Source organism: Onychostruthus taczanowskii, unplaced genomic scaffold, assembly GCF_017590055.1.
Source record: "Onychostruthus taczanowskii isolate IOZ18803 unplaced genomic scaffold, ASM1759005v1 scaffold10, whole genome shotgun sequence".
Classification (NCBI taxonomy): Eukaryota; Metazoa; Chordata; class Aves; order Passeriformes; family Passeridae; genus Onychostruthus; species Onychostruthus taczanowskii.
The window spans coordinates 11,031,677-11,051,374 of NW_024496526.1; the positions used below are offsets into that span (position 1 = coordinate 11,031,677).

The following is a 19,698-nucleotide window of genomic DNA, read 5'->3' on the forward strand; positions in this document are numbered from 1 at the left end:
TGTGGTTAAAGTTTTAATCACAATATACACCTCCTCTACGGCTGCTTTAGAAAACTTTGAAACTTCTCCTCTAGTTAGAAGCTACCACAAAGTGCACTATTTTGCAGATCCTAATTTTCCAGAAATGTACTCAAAATGTAGAGTGTGCAGTTCTCCGTGAGGTCTACAAGGAAATAGATTTTCCACAGCCTGGCAGTAAAAAGGCCTGAGCTCTCCCAAGCAAGCAGTCCAGCAATTAAAAATTGAGCAATAAACTACACTGGAGCAAAACTAGTTTTATGATAGTTGTTAAACCACCTGTATTAGTCTTGCAATATTAATAATTGAAACAAAACGAGTAAAAGCAATTTTTCATATTAAATGGTCTCAAAGGAATTAAAATAATGTATTAAATTCCTTTTAAAGATATGTGATGCTCAGCATTAGAGAGGGATCCTTTTAGTGGTTCTAAGCTTCTTGTTCACCCTTGGTAAATGAATTGTGAAAAAAATACCCCATAACATGAAATCAGGTGAACTGTGAAAGATTAGATTAATACCACAGGGTGATTCAGTGCCAATAAATGAATGAGGCAGGGGGAAGGGTGGTCTTTTATGTGTGAAACTCTAGTGCTTCTTACCTCCAGAGCTTTCAAACGCTCCAAGAGCAATTTTGTTTTTTCCTTTTCCTCCTCAGTGCTGCTGCTTTCACTTCTTGGATCTTCATCTGCCTGTGTGCGAATTTTTTCCATGCCTTCTTTACATCTCCTACTGTCTTCTGACAGCTTTTCCTGCAATGATTTTTTTAAAATGTCATTACTCACAGGTGCAAATGAAGTCAACTATGCAAATATCTCCAGTTCTCCCTTGTATATGAATGAAAAAAAGGCAGAGGAAGTTGCTAGTGACATGATTAAAGTACTAAATAAGTGGAGTCATGAAGGCTCTGTGACACATGCTATGCCAGTTCTGCAAGTGTATGCACAACTTAACTGCTACTTCTACTTCAGATTTTTAAAACTCAGAACTGTCATTTCTTTAATAACTTCCATTTTCTTCTTTAAAAGTTGCAAGGAACATCGAACACACCAGCTTTCAGTGGCAGATTTTGCCACCAAGAGATAAAGCATTTTATTGAGGAAAAGCTAACATATGTTCACGCCTAATGTCTTTTACCTTTCTTCATCTAGAGCTAATATTTGAATTATTAAATAATGGGCTGAGAATCAAGCTGCTCCCAGATGAATACTGATTTAAGATCTGCTCTAGCATATAACTGGAGAGAATGGAACCGACCACAAAACTTTCAGAAGTGCCCCAGCCTATTTCCAGGCAGTCAGCCTGAGTTGTTACTCAGCAGCTGCTGAGTTTTACCAGAGCTCTGTAGAAATCATAGGATTGAACAGTGAATCCTGCTAATTCCAATAATTATCTGTCCAAGCTCTCTGTCCACAGAGAGAGTGAGGCAGAGAAAGAAAACACCAAGACTACAAGCAGGCAATGTAAAACATTGCCCAAAGTGACAAGGCAAGCATAAGGGGGAAAAAGAGAGCTCCACAGATGTTGAGAGTGACCCATCATCAGAGCACAACACAGGAGGGACTGGCTCTACCTTGCAAACCACCTTCTCTGCCTGCACAAGCAGGTGCAGTCTGACAACTCACAAGCAGCTTGAGAATGGAAAATGTGAGGTAAATCAACATCAAATACTGGGTGTCAAAATAAATCTAGAGAATTCCTTCAATGAGCTTCAAGTCTTCTTCATATGCCTTTCTGATGATTATGTACAAAAGTTCAGACATTCATGATCTTTGTTACCCCATAACTGAGATGCTTTGCCCATAACTACCACACAACATGCACACTAAGTATAAAAGTGTGCATCTTCATGAAGATCCTGCTTGAATAACGTGCAAATACAACTGTTTGAGAGTTAATAGCAAGGCATTGTCTTAACTAAACCCCATATAGATAACTGAATTAAAAATCAGCAATCTGGATCACATTCATAACAATGTCTTTTTAAAATATTAACTAGTTTAGAAATTGACTATTACTGTGTTAAAACTTTAATCAGTAATTAGTTTTATATGATATGGGCTTAATTACTAAACACCCTTACACAAACCATGAAGCAAATATCTCATTCTGAGCCCTAAAATACAGACGTCAAAGAGCCATTCCATCAGGTTTCTAGCATTACTGCTACCCTGATCACAAAGGAAACATAAATATAGTACTTGGGCTTTGTTTTTCTGTTCTTGCTACTCATGGATGCAACAATCAAGTATCTGTAAAAGAGCCACTAAACCATTTTTGCTTCAAGTTGCCCTAAGGAGTGCATTGAGATAAAACACTTCAATGAACTCAGGGGAAAGAAATGACATATCTCTGATGCAATTCAAATACAAACTATTATTTTTAGGAGGGGATGTGACATGAATTGGATGTGGCTAAGAATAGAAGAAAACATAAACATAAGCACAGGGTCACCTTTCCTGCACAAACTCAGGGCAGCAATTTCAAAGGACAAGTAGAAGAAAGCACAGGTTATGACATTTCATTACAGAATGTGAAATAATGCAGCTTCTCACAGAGTAAATCCCAGCCACATAAAAAAAGTAACCTGTTCATCTTCTAATTACAAAATTAGATTAACTTTGCACACTAGTGGCATAATCAGAACACACATCCTATTTCACTCTGATGTGCATTTGAATACCTCATGACACTCACTGCTGTTACCCCTGTCTGAGTGTAGAAGTACAGCTCACATAGTTCCAAAAGTAGTTTACTACTGAGCAATAATAAATGAGTTCCAGCATTTCAGCCATGGAAAAGGTGCAGAACAGAGGAAAAACTTCTAACCTTAGAAACTGTGCTTAGACGTGCCATGGGCTGAGGGCACTGCCCCATCACATTCATCAGTTCCAGATGGGTGATGTCCAGTGAGGGCAGAGTGGAAAATCCACACTCCACAAAGCAAATTGGGATTTGTAAAGCACCCTTTGTGCTGAAAGTCAAATCCCTAAAAAGAGAGGGTGACAAAGGCTTTGGGAATGACAGAAACCTCTTGAGTGTGCAAAATCTGTTAATATCAAAGGCAGCTGAGTGCTGGGGAGGAGGAAGGGGCAGAGATGTGCCAGAGGAAATGCGCATCTCCTGGGGGATGTTGGACAAATCCTGCAGAGGGCTCCGGAGTGAGCATGCTGAAGGCAGCAAACAATGGGCTAAAGCAGCTTACTCCTTTTTTTCCCTGAAGTCCTACACTTCTTGTGTTATCTCAAATAAAGAGCATCTTTTGCCACTCCTGAGCAGTCTCTGCTCATGCCCCACATATTGCGGTCACAGGCAGGCTGCGTTCAAACTGAGTAACAAAATCCTCCCCAGGTGCAAAGTCCAGCAAAGGTTTAATTTCTGGGAAAAGGTAACAGTTGGAAATGGTGTTCTGGAAGTAAAACAGCTTAAAAAAAAAAAAAAAAAAAAAGAGGAAAGAAAAAAGCAAAAGCAGTAACTCCACTCTGAGTCTCCCAGACCAATGAGTTTAAGATACACATTTGTACCATGAGAGGATGCAAACACAGCAGCCTGATGAGAATTCTGCAGTAAAGGCTCATCTACTTGTCTAATTCTCTGTGTCAACAAAGACAAAATAAAAATATTAAAAATTCAACTCTTACTGAAACTAGGATTATGCTGCTCACTGTAGACCCATTCCTCCAGAAATAAATGAGAAACTTACAATGGAATCCAACATTGTGTAAGCTTTTCAGGCTGGTTTAAACATTGCTCTTCTGAAACCAACAGCATTTTGCAAATCATAAATGACATCCTGCCCTGACCATTATTTCTAAGTATTCAGTTTGCTCCATAAATCAAACAAGAAGTCCAGTGATGATGAACCCTTTGATGGAACACCAAGGGCCCCATGGCCAATAGAAAACAAGGGATGGAAACAGTCCCTGCAGCCCAGGAATGGCAAGCTCCCCAGGATCAATGGAAAGATATAAATCACTAAAGACACTGATCTATTGAGCTGTACAATGCAGTGGCCTGACTGAGACTTATCAGAAAGCTGGATTTCAGTTAGCTCTTAGGAAAGAGCAGTACAATATTCCCTCTTTCCACTAATAAATAAAATAAGAACAATAAATTAAGACAGCAGGAAATCCACCTGAAATTGCAAATGATAACTTACTGGAATCTGTGGAATGTAAAGCCAATTTTCTCTCTTCTCTCTTCCATCCACCTTTCAGAATATTGAACAAGAAAGTGTTTTCACTGTTGATAAACAGGGAGTAGCTACAGTGATAGAAAAGATCATAGGAAAGCTTTCAGAAGATAAGAGAACAAACTGCCTATTTCAGAAATTACCTCTTTCTTCATCCCAAGAAAGGCAAAGGGCTGCTAACACTAACAATTAGTCATTTGGATGTCTTTCCTCTAAGAACTGTCACCTTTTCAAGGAAGAATGTTGAAGGGATACTTAGCCAGCTATTTCTTAGCTATTATTTCAGAAATTATGTTACTTTATAAGTTTTATTGGTAGTACCATCAGCCCTTTCTTCTTTCTAAGATGCTTTCTAGGAATAACATTACACACATACACACATGGAAAAGGAGAGGAAAAAAAAAAGAGAGCTCACTTAAAAATATTTCAATTTGCAGCTATAAAATTTCAAACCAAGAAGAGTAAATGGCAGAAGACGCAAAGAAAAAAAAATTAGCTGGCACACATTATTCTAGAATTTCTTTTTTACAGTGAAAATTATGATTAGGCACTGGACAAGTGGCTATAATAATACAAGACAGCATAATTTAATACTGATATAACTGGATCTGGGATCTAGAGCACTGATTATAAACAAGCAATCTTTCACAAGCACATGTGACAAAAATCTGATTGAACCAAACAAGAATTAAAAAAAGATCAACATCTTTGAAAGGCTGATTTTTCCAGTGAGTGTTGGATGACATGAACTGCTTGTCTGGAAAGTGATAAGTAATAATTAGAAATTACATCTTTGCTTGTAGAAGCTAAAGATCACTTTCCTGTGATAAGCATAGGTCCTTCAGAGAAGTGAAGTTTTTCAGATGCAATGCAGTAAGGATCCCTCAGATACAAAAGATCTCTATTTCAATTTTGGGTGTCAGATTGTGATGCCTGAGTGGGTTCTTCTTTTCTGAATTCCTTTTAATTCTTCAGCTCTGAAATTTATTAGAGACAAAGGCTTTACAATAGTAGCAAATTCAAATTCTTCTGAGAGTCATGCCTGCAATTTTCCAAAACCACATTTTAATCACACATTAATCGACCAAGAATAAAATATATGTAGGATATATAATTAAACAGTGCTTATGATTGCTCATAACCACTTAACTGAGGAAAAAAAATCAAAAATATTCACAATGCAGCTATTAATTGTTCTTTAGAGAGGCAGTGGTAACAGGCATCCAAGAATCCAAACTAGGCTGATAACCTCAAAACACTTTAGTGCTTTCTGTGGTATCCCAGAGCTTCCACAAGACCTTCTAAATAAGATATTACTGAACAGTTATCTTAGATTTCAGTGACTGAATGTGGTGATCTGAGCACACTACATTGCACTCTAACACTACAATCAAGGCAGATCTCCCTCCAAACTCAAGGTGCAATTTTCAATCCATACACAGAATTGTTTGTGTCTGCACTGCTTTGGGCTGGGGTACAGTTCTTTTTTCTCTCAGTAGCTGTTGCGTGGTTTGGATTTGTGCTGCAAACAGTGTTGACAACACCAAGGTATTTCATTACAGCTGAGCAGTGCCTACATGGACCCGAGGGTTTTTGTGCTCCTCACCGCACAGTGAGGGGCTGGGGGTGCACAGGGAGCTGGGAGGGGACACAGCAGGGACAGCTGACCCCAAGTGACCCAAGGGATGTCCCAGAGCAGATGGCATCCTGCTCAGCAGTACACAGGCAGGGGTCCACTGCCCAGGGACTGCTGGACATCACACAGTGGGGAGTGAGCAGCTGTTTACATTTGCATCACTTCTCTTTCTTAGGATTTATTTCTCTTTGTTATTTTGCTTTCCATTACAATTTGTTGTTGTTTTGTTGTAACATTTCAACTAGTAAGCTATTATTTTCTCAACCCATAAGCAGTGGCAGGGCAGTGTCTTGGAGCCCCCGTGTTCCTGGCTCCTTCTCAAAATGAAAAGCTTTACTTACATTGATTAGCAAAGTTACCAGGAAAAATTTGCAGGAAAAAAAGAACCTTTCTAAGAAGCTGTTCCTTCTTCTTATATCTAGATAAGGTAATAGGAGAATAATATTCAGCATGATTTTTCATGCAGATATATGAGCTGTCTCACTTTTAGTCTCCTGATTTTCTTCTCCACATCCTGCTGGAGAAGAAAACTGTGGGGCTTGGTTGCCAGCTGCAGTCAAACCATAACAGTGTGTTTATAAATTGTGAACGCTTTTCCTTGCAAGACCATTCCACAGTCTTGATGCATTCTCAGATTATGTGTTTTCAGCACTGTTTCCAGTGCAGACCCCCTAGTGCTCAACACTATTCACTGTGAGCACTATAAAATAAGAATTTCTAGACTGTTGATGAAGATAAAAGCTGTAGATGAGGGTTTATTTGTACTTTCATTAAAAAAGCAGCCTCAAGCTATGCACAAATAGCTCAGTCTGACTGCACAAGCTGAAAAAAGGCAGAAATTGCTCCAAGCACTACAGACTTAACATTCCAACAAGTTTAAATTTGTTTTCCAGTGTCACCTTGCTCCTCTTTCTCCCCCACCATGACCTCTATTTCCTAAATATACTATTTGAAAATTCACAGTATCTTCGGTTATGCTTTATAAGCGATTTCATTTAGCAAAACCTGAGATGTGTAAAGGACACATATGTTAAGTCTAGGGTGAAGTAAGTGTGTCCTGTAGGATTCTCAGTACAGGAGTAACCACAGATATCTCTGTGATCTGAATACATTTTTTCCATATGCAACTTAAAAAAAACCCCAAACTTCTTTATTTCCCAATGGGAATCCAATTAAACACAATAACCCAGGCCTTAAAAAAACACAAACCAAATAATAAATCAGCAAACAAGTTACAACAATATTTTTAAAAAAAATTTATGAAACTAAAATTATACACAGTTGAAATTATCTTTGAGTATAAGGCTACAAATATGACTTCTGCTTTACCTTCCTTGCTTTTATCTATGTATTCAGCTGTTTTCTCTCACTTTCTTTTCTCCCAGTGGAAGGAGAGACTAAAACATAGCTTTGCTTTAAACAGCACATCACTAAGTGTAATAATAATATATTTTTGTTTAGCTAACAGCTTTTGTTCAGAACAAGCTGACCAAAATTGAAGAAAAACACAGGAATGCAACATATCACAAAAGTTTACAGAAACATCCCAAATTGTTCATGATTTAACATTACCCTTGTCAGAAAAACATATTAGATTCTTCTTTTTCATCTCTGGATTTCACTTACAAAGTAAGCAGAGCAAGCAGCAGCGTTCCCTAGATTAAACACTTGTGATGGATAAGAGAGCAAGTTCATATTTTATGTTTCTGATATGTGCCTCCCTCCACCCGTGTATCAATCTAAATATTCTCCACATTATTCTCCACTCAGAACACTCCCCACCACTACAAGCCATCATCCCTGCTGAACAGTTCTGCAGCAGCATTAATAAATTTCCCAATGATGCTTTTATTGGCCGCTCCATGCATCAAAAACATATTTCTTTTGAAAAAGTTCAGATGGGAAAGGAATGTAAGAGCAGAAAACCTTCAGAGTGCACTTGAGGATGGAGTGTGTCCCTCAGATCAGCAGGAGATGGAATTCCTAATCCCCAGGCCCCAGTGCCAGCTCCTGTCCCTAGTGAATGGATATTCCCTGACCAAGAGCAGGAATCAGGACTGACCCTTCTGCCAGGGCAGGTTTCAGGCTCAGCAGTGGCAGGGCAGTGCCCAGCAGCTCCTGTGCTCCTGGTTCCTCCTCAAAATGAAAACCTTCAGTCACATTGATTAGCAAAGTTACCAGAAGGAAAAAAAAGAACCTTTCTAAGAAGCTGTTCCTTCTTCATATATATAAGGAAATAGGAGAATAAATAATATTCAACGTGATTTTTCATGCAGATATTCTCTTAGAAATTGGTTCATTATAGTACCATATTAAAGTAATAATCTTTCCTTCCAGGAAACCTGTATGTAGCATTTAAACTTTTGTGAAGGGGTTTGTAGGTATTACAGTAACTGCACTTGACTAAAGCTACAGTGTTAAAATACCTTCCTTTGACTGGTGTATAAATAAGACAAACTATTCTGAAATTCAAATTCAGCAAATTTTATGTAACAGCAATTCAGACAAAAAAAAATTCATCTGGATTTTAGTTGCTAGAAATAAGCCAATTTTCCTTCCACAGTATTTTGGAATGAGATCAGTGTATTAACTGACTAGTTCTCACCATAAGCACAATTGCAGAAGCTGACCTAAGAAGTTACCTGTGGGATTAGGAAGAAAAAAATCTGCTATATTATTCCATTACCAGGTGATTTTTTTTCTAAGCGCCAGGGAACAGTTTCATGTCTCCCAGCCATGTAAGGAAAACTTCTGAGAGAAAATCAGAATTCATCTTCATGCAAAAATAGGCTGTAGGAACAATCAGTCCAGATTAGATCAAAACTTCAACTTTTCAAATACATTAGTGGAATTCAGATTAACTATTTTAAATTTTCCTGATCAGAAGAACACTTTCTTTCCAAAATAAAATTACTAGTGTACTGCTAAGTGAGTGCTTTTGTTAAAATAATTTTCAAAGACAAAATGATTGTGAATTCAGCACATTCAGAATCACCCTTTTTTTGCCTTAGAAAATAAGCAAAATTTTAGATTTTTTTTCAACTTTTTAAAATTTAATAACTAGTGCTGCTTTCTGCTGGTTGGAAAATATCAAGGAAACAATGTCAAAATGCAGAATGAACAGCATCTTTTATGGAGATGGGGAAGTAGGGAGAGAGTAATCCACTTGACCATGTATAAATTAATTCGTTTGGGAAGAGTGAAACATTCATGTTCAGGCAATGTGTGACTATTGTGGATTCATTCCCAAAGTTAGAACAAAAAGAAAGATAAAGCAAAAAATAGAAACGCTATACAGAAGGGGGAAATGTAAAAAAATGTAAAATTATAGTCAGTATAATACAATATCGTACCATCAAATCGGTCAATCTTGGCCTCTTGATACTGTAGGTATCTAGAGGATGTGTGATGGATTAAAGTGGTAGTGTAATGGCACCTGTACACTGTGAAAATGTAGATCTGTATCTGGAGACCTCATCTAACCCTTCATCAGACTTGGTACTTCAAGGACTGGCATTGCATTCTCAACCTCTGATGGCAAGAAAGATGGTCAGAGTCAGGCAAAAACTGTGGGTGACTGGATGCAATCAAATACGTGGATAACTCTTGTGTAAATACAGGACATCCTTGTTTTGCTTTCTCTTTAATTTGCTAGTGCTTTGTGTTTTGAGATGTAGCCAAGGCCAGCTTGGTGGGCATTGGAACAACCTGTCCAGTGGAAGGTTTGCCTGCCCATGGCAAGGGGGTGGCATGAGATGATCTTTAAGGTCCCTTCCAACAAAAAATGTTGTGACTGCATGATTCTGGGAAGGAAAGAACAGCCTGTTTTCTGACAAACAGGCACACAAATGGCACATTTCACTTATGAGGCTTTGTTGTGTTAAACCAATTCCATTGCTGTGTTTCAGTATCACAAAAGGGGAAAACTCTTTGCAACAAAATTGAAATTTTGAAAAGTGTCTCAGAAGCACCACCACCTTCTTTTGAAAGTAGAGAATCCAACCTCATTTTTGTTAAATATTTACCAAAATCTTTGCATAGTGGTGCAAATCTACAAAAAGCCACAAAGTATTACATTGCTACTGAGCTAGCCCTGGATTTCTCTGCATGGAAAAGCAGCAAATTCTTGTGTCCTTGACAACCCAGGATTTCCAGTAGAGCTCCCAAGAGTGAGGATGGCTCCTCTCTGCCCTTCTTTGTGAGACACAAATCTGCTAATATTTACCTAGTAATGTACTCCCTAGCAGCTTAGGAGGCTTGGCTCATGCAGTCCCCTGTGGGCACTTCCACTCCAGAGACAGATGTTTAAGGACACATATCCTCTTTCTGCACTAGAAGTTAGCATTAAAAATCCTACGTGGATTTTAGCTGGGGAATTCAATTAGTGCCTTTTTTCAATACATGGCCATGCCCCTATCTATAAAATGTTACATAGCAATGGCCTGAACAATAAGCTTGTATAATTTTGTGTTGAGATAAAATTATATTGCCAATGGTTACAGTTTTTCCTCTCGTGAAAGAGCTGTTGACACCAACGGCTGTGCAAATTAAAAGTGACAGCCACAACAACTGTTCCACATTTGAGTAACACAAAAGCATGCAGACAAAAAATGGGGTTGATGTGGCCAACAATGCCACCTGAAGTGTGCCTGTATCACTTGTGTGTGTTTTTACCTCCCCAATGTGACTGAACCATGTCTGTCCTGAGCTTTAGTGCTCACGTGGGCAATTTCAGAACACTGTTAAATTGTGAACTTACAAGAAATTCTCTTCCTCATCTATTTCAATCACTGTACACTGACATAAAGTCAAAATGAGTTAAAAACCCCTTTAAGTCTTTGAATTATCTGCAATCATGGAAGACTGTACTTAGAGTATCCAGCATTGTGATCAAGCAGGAAACTTTTTTGATATCCAAATCTCAAGGGTAAACTCAGGAAGGAGAGTCTGTGGGGTGCTGCCTTTAAAGTCTGGGGTTCAAGAACTGCACACAGTTATTTCTGGGAATACATGAGCTCTTGTGTTTGGCCTTTCATGATCTTATTTTTAGGTGGTCAATGGCTCTTGGAAACACCATAAAGCTAATGCATAGTAGAGTCTTTTAGTCAAACAAAATTTAAAGTAAGAAATATGATAGTTAAGGCTATTCAAATAACATGCATTTTTGTCTACATTTATGCAAGCATTCATTATAAATTTTCCCTTTATTATTATGTAAAATGACAACAAAGAAGAATTTTATTTACAATCCTGCTTCTTAATTCATTTATCCAAAAGAATTCACATAACTCATCTTTAAGCCCAGTAAATTAAAATCCCATAGGGCATCTAGCTCTATGGAAAGAGTTAGAATATTTTGCTTTAAGTAAGAATTAGGCAAGACCTAACAAAATATTGCAATAACACTTCATCCTTTCGGCCCCACCTTCTTATTGTTATTATTCTAACATTATCACTATGCAACATTTAAAGTTCATAAGCAAGAATATTTATTCTGGAGTCAGGCATATTGGTGTTATAATAAGAACTCAATTTCAGACATCTCAGAACAATAATTAGATTTGTTAAAAAAACCATATAGAGACTGTTCAATAGATCAAAAGCATTTATTGTGCAGAGTTATCTTTTATGATATTCAGAAATTTACTGCAACAAACTTCACACACTAAAACTAAGTCACCACTATGCCAGAGAATATGGGACATATGTTGGTAAGTCACACTGGAAATCACCTCATTTGTCCCCATTTGTTATGAAACACAGAGTTTTGAATCTGGACTAAAATCCCTTACTCTACTGAACCAACTGATCATACAGTTGTGATGATATCACACTAATCACAGAGAAAATGTGAGGTTCAGGACATGTTCCCTAAGGTAACTGATTGCAGAGGATGGCTTTCAGAACCATGTTAGTAGTTACACATTCAATAAGGTTTCTGTATGCATATGAATACAACATAAAAAAATTCATTTATACTTTTTTCACAAATACAGGTTGATAATACAATTATCATGTCCCCAAAAACCTGAATATATCAGTGCTTTTAAGGAACATTACCTGGGTTTTACATTTGGTGTTTTTAAGGAACATTACCTGGGTTTTACATTTCAGGTTCTATTCCTATTTGTGAATTACGCTCATAAATATATCAAAAAACTGCCTCAGTACATTTGGAGGAATACAAATGAAATGCCTTTGTTGCAATATTGATGTATCTTGCTGAATTTGGACACAGCACTTGTTTAAGATTCATCATCTGTTTAAATGGTATGTTTGTTCATGATTTCCACACAGCTGGTTTCAGTAACATATTAATGATTCATAGAAAGCTTCATGAATATGTTTCTCAATGTTAAAATGCTTTGTAAACATTTCAGACCAGAGATTCTTTGCCAAGTACCTGTTTTGAGAAGCCTTTCAGGTATGAGCTGAGGCTGTGACTCGTGGTCACTACCCAGCTTTCACTGTGTGACTGTAACAAACACACACCCAGTGAACCCATCCCTGACCTACGCGGCAGGGAGCCATCCCAGGCCATGGCAATGCAGCTATTCCTCAAAATTCCTGGAATAAAAAAAGCCATTTGTTCACATTTTTCATAAAAGTGAACAAAAGGGATCTGAGGATGTATGACTCAAAAAGATCCCACAACATTCACAAGACAAAAATGTTCCGTGTTTCTGACCTGTTTTACCAGCCACAGACTGGTGTATGATGCAGCAGCCTAGCTATTCCTGCAGGAGAGGAAAACCCATTGCTTCTGAGCCATGGATTAGGAGAGGAAATTCATAAGCAAAGAAGATTGCATACCGGCAATATTCAAGAAATTAAAATGGCTAAAAAACAAGCGGAGTTTGTTACCATGAGTGAAAATGTTCCCAGGAACAAGAAGAGAATACAAAGGGAAGGAAGGTGTTATGCATTAAAATAATCCCAGAGACACAGGAATATGGGTGTTTTAAGGCCCTGGGACAGAAACATCTTCACTCTGAAAGAAAGCAAAGCTCCAGTTTGAGGAATGTGCCCAGAGTACCACCCATCAAATTCAAACAAAACCTTGAGTCCAGAAAGAAGGGAACAAAAGGGGTCCATTTGCTATATGGAGGGGTTGTTTGCTAGAGCTGAAGGAAAATGAAGAAATGTTCTTGAATCTGGGCACAACTGCCTTGCTGTTTTGCTGATCAGAAAATAAACCCAGGTGATTTTACACAAAGCATACCACAGTGCCCACTCTCCTGCCTGGCTGAGGACAATGAATATCTCTATCAGTGTGGCCCAGAAGGAGAAGAAAACCCAAGACCACACCCAAATTCTGTCTTTTTTTTTTTTTCCAAAAATTAAGAAACAAATAAAGAGAGTTAAAAAACTACACAGAAATATACAAGCACCGAAATTGGAATGACTGGTTTATCTTCCCTCTAGGAAAGCAGCACACAAAATCTCAAATTTCAAAGACCACATAGCTAATTTTTTTCCAGTTTAGTGCTCAAAAGAAAAATAAGGAACCCGCAAACCTTCAGTTCCATGTAACAAAACTGCAGTATTTTTTTGCTTTTCTTCTTGAGAGTTCAAAAACAAAACCCAAAGAAGCTGAAACCTAATTGTGGTACTACCTTACTGGAGTTTCCACAGTAAGACAGCACAGAGAAAAGCAGATAATAAAATCATCCCAGATGTCTGTTATGAATAGACAGGGGCAGACAAGCAATCCACCTTGAGGAGAGACTGACATCAAGCCCACTTCAGTAAAACCACTGTGTGGTGACAGCAGTGAGCAGATGTATGGATTTAAACCCATAAAGAAATAAGAGAAGGGAACCAAGTTTCAATTTTGCACCCCAAAAAGATAGTGCATAAAATAGAGATGCCTTTGTCAACATTTTCTAAAAGAACTATGTTCTATTGTAACTTCAACAAAAAAATTTAATTTGATCTGAAATTAAATTTTACAGGGTACCATTCTAACAAGAAAATTTGATTACATTGAAGGTTAAACTAAAAGATTCCTTTCTCTTCAACCCACGCTTAAAATGAAAATTTAATTACAGTGATAAATACTCTTTAATATACATTTTTGTTTAGCTATACTGCTGTATTTTTGATCCATCAGCTGTAAGAATGAACTAATATAACTCAAACTTTTGAAAAGTGTTTTATCTGATGGATCACTACCTGGTATAGACTTTAATATATTATTTCAGTATTTTATAAGAATGCTTATTCTGTCTAAAAAGATACAGCACAGGACTGACTTCATTAAGTGATATTTTTAAGAATTCCTGTGCCTGATATTTGATTAACTGAGACATATCTCACTCCTGTTTCCAGACTCTTAAATTAAAAGGTTTTCCACCACCTTAGGTTCACTGTTTCCAGAATGCAACAGTGTGTTAGGAAAATGTAAAACTCTTCTGTCTATTTAGACCTGGTTCCCTTTGAAAAACCTCCAAAATCTTTCACTCCGAAACTCTGTCCGGAGACTCTCTCTGCCCCTAGTGAGGGCGATAAAACACACCTGCCACAAGCAGGGACATGAAACTGTGAAGCTTGATAGGGATCCCCTCACCCAATAAGAACACGAGTGTAAAATTATCCATCACAATCTGAAGGTCAAGTTGTCAAAAACACCTATGTTTACTAGAGATGCTGAAACATATGACTTAAAATATTAAGTGTTTTAATAAAGGCTCCAAAACTAGTTTCTTTGTCCTCTGTGAACTATGAGGAGAAACAACAGCAGATAACACAAGGACAATAAAAGTGAAAAACATTAAACTCTGCTGAGAGAACACCTGGGAAAATGTAGGTTGAACCAACTATCACTTACAAGTACTCATAATTAATAAACAAATAGAAGAAACTATGCCAGATATTTGTTTCAGTAGTGGGGTTTTTGTTTTAAAGAACTTTTCTATCACAAAAAAAAACAGGTAATAAATCAGTAATACCTGATATACCTTCATGATATTGACAGTTCCTTCTCCATGCTGGCCTGGGGATCCTTGGCTCTGCAGCAGATTTCTCACTGTCTCCTCCATTCTAGAGAATAAAAATATTTATAAAAGTCAACCACATGGAAAAAATTTCAGAGTTGCATTCAGTGTTTTTGTTCTTTACAAGAGCCTAATGCATCCATGGCTACCATGAAATTAATATTTAAAGACAATCCTAGCCTTATAATGTTCTCATGCTCCATGTTATGAATAACACATTAAGGGCACTCTTTTATCATTTGAATATGCCCAGTAATTAGTTGTATTGTTTAAATCCTACTAAAACCAAATGTGTGCAAAAGACATCACCTTGTTAACAGTGCAAACACCACCACGATAAGATTATTGCCATTTAGGAGCAGTCAGGTGGAAAACCCCCCACACAGCTGTGCTCTGAGCCAACAGTGGGGTCTGTGCTGCTCAGACAGGCTGTCCATGGCATCTCTGCTATCACTGTCTGTGGTGTGGGGCAGCCTGTGCCACTGCCTTGGTGGCAAATCCTATTTACAGAATTGATAGGGGCACAGCAGCTGAACACTTTCACCCTTCTCTGCCCTTTCAAACAGGGCACCCCATCAAAAGTCATCTTTGATCTACACACATGCATCAAGAATGTTAAACTGATGATAACACCAACCCTGCTGAATGGAGCCTGCTCAGAAAAAGGAGTTCTGCTCCTTCCCACAATAGGAAAAAGGGAAGCCACCTATGAAACATTGGTCCCACTCAAGGTGGATCAGAAATTAAATCCTATGGGCTTAGGAGATGTCACGGGGCTGATTACAAATAGCAGGGCTGGTTTCAGCTGTGGGTAAGAGGAGGAAAAGGATCAAAACCAGAGTAGCAGTGATGGACACGACAACAAAGACACTGGGTTTCACAGCCAAAAATGGTGAAAATTCCAGACAAGGTCCTCACACTTCTCCCCACACCCAACGTCCTGCCCAGATTCTCACCCCTGTACAGCCTCTCCTTCAGCTGTGTTGCAACAGCTTTTATCTCTCCCTTTCATATTTTCTGCTCCTTTCCTTTCAAGTAGTCTCAGTCCCATGAGATAGTTGGAAAACCAGCCCAGATGGAATAGGGGCTGGAGAAGGGAAAACTGCTGTGGCACAGGCATAAGGGTGATGCAAAAGCAGGAGAGAGAAATACCTTAACTCATACTGCCAGATACACTGTATACTGAAACAGTGACCTTGAAGAAGGTGCCAGTATTCCTGGGCATATCAGACCAGGAACTGCCTGCTGTTGTTTATTTCTACTGTGTGTAGAGAAACATGACTTTTGTGTAGCACTCTTTCCAAATGAAACTGAGCAGAAGAATTATTTGCAGCATATCTTTTTTATATTTGTTTATTTCTAAGGTAACAATCCAGTGAGACGGAAAATATTAGCTAACTGCTCTGGCCAAAGGCCAATAGCATTATCTTTTATATGAGCCTCATAGTCTTTCTGTTCTTTCAGTCTTATGAGAATGAATGGCACTGGCTAATTAAGCAACAATGTGATGTTATTCCAGGTTTTCTCCTTTCAAGTCAGCCCACTACACAACTTTTCAAGAAGCTGACACTGGGTGCTCATTCTACTCAGATGAACACTGACATTCTACTTATTCCTGTGATTTTTTTTTGTCATTGATGTGCAGACTTCTACACTGCCAGAATGCCCACAGAACAGTTTGACCATCTGTTGACCAAATGTGCATAAAATCAAGCCAGCTCCAATCTCTAATGCAGACAGTGGTTCAGTTTTTCAGTTGCAGATTGGAACCATTTCTGCTCATAGGCTGACCTTAATCAGATGCCTTTTACATGAAAGAACAAATCATTTTGGTTCACACCATAAATTCCTGCACAGTCCTCACTGAATGATTTCATTTCTTAACATGCCCACCATTTCATTTTTAAATTAATGGTGTAATAACATTCTTAATTATTGTGTTTATCTATGCAAATGCAGTTCCAGTGCTAGTCCTCCACAACATTCTTCCAAATTAATAAACAAACAAAAATGGGAGAAAGAATAGATTCAACCAGCACTAAATCACGGTTTTTCAATTTAGACCTAAGGGTATTAATGAAAACAAAGTCTAGTTGCATATTACTATGATCACTTAAACCAGCTCAGGAAAATTACGAATTCTTAAATTCAATAGGTCCTTTAATCTTCAAACTCAGATAATCTATTTTGGACCACAGGCCTGCCTTGTTGAACAGCCTTACAGGGGCAGGCGAGCACTCAGCTTCTTGTGGCAATCAGAAACACCTTCCATCAGCACCCAGATTTCTAAGCAATAGGGTAATTTTTGCAACATGACCAAGAGCTCAGTTCTGTGATTTTGCTGTTTGCAGCTACTATAAAAGTCTGCAAGAGCTGACAGCTTCTAAGTTGAACCATAGACATAAGAAACTGTGTGGTCACATCACTATCAAACCAGCCCTGGGAGGATATTACATGGCTATTGGGTAGCCATGGAATATCTGAAAAAGAAGAAAAACCTAGGAGAAAACAGAGAGGTGAATTATGCTTGCAGTCAAAATCACTGCAAAGCTCTGATGGCCAGTGCTCTAGCAGTTTGTGAGTTTCTGCTTCTTCACTCACATCCCAGGTGTTCATTTTTAGGACCAAATATGGCACAGAAGGATAATCGAGATTTGTTTCTCATGAATGAGAGGTTTTGATGCATGAATTAATGGCACCTTAATTGAAAAGCTAATGTTATCTTATGATCTATAAAACTCTCCTCAGTGACAACACATGCCAGAGCAATTTATTACAAATCCTATTTACAGAATGCAAAAATAATGGAGCCTCAATAAATTCAGCTTGGGGTCCCATGTTTTGCTCCCTGAACAAGGCCACCAAAGGGTATGAAAATTTTGGAAGTGAAGCAGAAAAATTATGAGCTTTATGAAAGGCTATTTCTACATACTGACCTATATTTTCCCCCTTCTGGTAACCACAAAAGGTTATTTGCTCTTGGTTTGGATTCTAATATCTCAGCTGGACCCAATCCAACATCCAGCACTTCCAGATTATTTTTAGGATAGTTATCCCCACACGTGCATTCTGCCTTCTTGCTGGACTGCTTTGCCAAGGATTCTCTGTATCTTATGTAACTAGCAAGCTGTTAAAATCTGAAAAATCAGCCTCTAAAGCTCATCACTTCTGAGTCTACATTCTTCAAGCACTATTTAAGAACATTTATTTTCCCCTTTCTTTTGTATTTTATTTACTGTCTATTCACCTGAAGCATCTTGCATAGTGCCATTAAATTTTCTGTTAATCTGTCATTTGAATTGTCATTTTCTTAAAACTCAAATCTTCCTCTCCACTTCTATTTTTTAATAAATTAGGGGGATTTTTTTAAAGCAGAAAATAAATAAAAGCCATGTTCAAAACAAGCTCCTTAAGTTTCCTGACAAAATGCCAGCTTAGTGTAAGGGAACAGATCTCCACCAGACCTAACCTAAGGATAAATTTCTCAAAGCACAAAAAAGAAGAAATGAGGCATTCAGAAACCAGAATCTGTTCTTGAAATATAAGAATTTAAGTAACATAAAATATTAATGTTACTGTGGAAAGCACTGTCAAGATTCCATCTGGAAGATATTTACAATTACAACCACAAGTGTTCAGGAGTGGCTCATCCAGAGAGGATTCCACAAAAGGGATTGCTCTGAAGCTGTTGAAATGACAGAGTGTGCCACAAGAAGAGACTAAACAACTTGCTAAACTTAAGAGACAGAGGGTTTAAGCAGCCAGGTATGACTTACACAAGAGAATCAGTGGGAAAAAGCAAAGTGTGAAAGAAAACTACATCAACCAAAGGCAGATGATTGAAAAATAAGTTCTATTTCATGGTTATAAATACATTTAGGCTGAAATGAGGATGTTTTTAATAATTGAAAAAGCAAGACTCTGAACCAGCCTACCAGGTAGAGTAACAGGATGAGAAATACAAACAGTTTCAAGCCACAATTGATTCATTTACGAAATTAATTACACATCATGTCAAGAGCTGAGGACTTGAATTTATGATCCACAGGTTCTTGCTGCTGTTCCTCCTGAACCAAAATCATTCCTACACTTAAAATATGCAATTTGTCCTGTGCTGTTGAGAGAATACCAGGAAATAAATCCAATTGCAATGGACAGTTATTTTCTTGTTTTTTGGTTGTTTTTTTTTCCCCCCGATTGTGTTTCTGGGCAAGGGGGAGACAGGAACCTATGGAAAGGAGGAAACATCATTCCCTGCCCAGGGAGCAGCCCACACCACGCAGATCTCATGTGCCCCAGGCTGCAGAGGAAGCTTCCTCTGTATTTTTGCTGGAGACTTGCTTTTAATGCTTCTCAATGTCATGGTTCTGACAGCTCTGCTGCCTCCCTCTCCCTCCTGGCCCTGCTGGTGCCAGAGCACAGCTTCAACCAGGCCAGGCTGAGCAGTCCCTGCTGAGGTTGATGCATCAGTACTGAGCAATTAAACTCCTAAATTCCCTACCAGTTTTCTCAGGACCATCACTTCCACAGGCAGGGACATCCTTTGTGCCATCCCACAGCAATGTCACAGTCGGAAATCCTGCTTTGTGCCTCTGCCATAAACCAACACCCTCCCTAACCCAGGCTCAGCCATGTCCCACACAGCAGCTCTCCCTCCAAGGGACAGGCAGCACGGAGCTGTTCAGCACTAGAAGGTCGATGACAGATTCAGCCCTTCCCCCTTGACCTATTTCCTTCCAGATTTCCACAGGCTGGCACTGCCTTTTGCTAGGTGCTATCACCTTCCCTTCTCATCATCCTCAAGCTCATGTGACTTTACTTGGTGGTTACTTCAAATGGATGTCACAAGAATTCCTT

General features: G+C 38.5%; 1 protein-coding gene across 1 annotated transcript in view; it reads right to left on the reverse strand.

The window, feature by feature from the left end:
• Positions 1-19,698, reverse strand: part of NCKAP5 (NCK associated protein 5) — a 354,576-nt gene that overhangs the window by 115,340 nt on the left and 219,538 nt on the right. Inside the window, exons 6-7 of the mRNA XM_041406435.1 lie at positions 14,797-14,887; positions 620-769 (exon numbers count right to left, since the gene is read on the reverse strand). Of these exons, the coding sequence (XP_041262369.1) occupies positions 620-769; positions 14,797-14,887 (241 nt within the window). The remainder of the gene's footprint in view (positions 1-619; positions 770-14,796; positions 14,888-19,698) is intronic.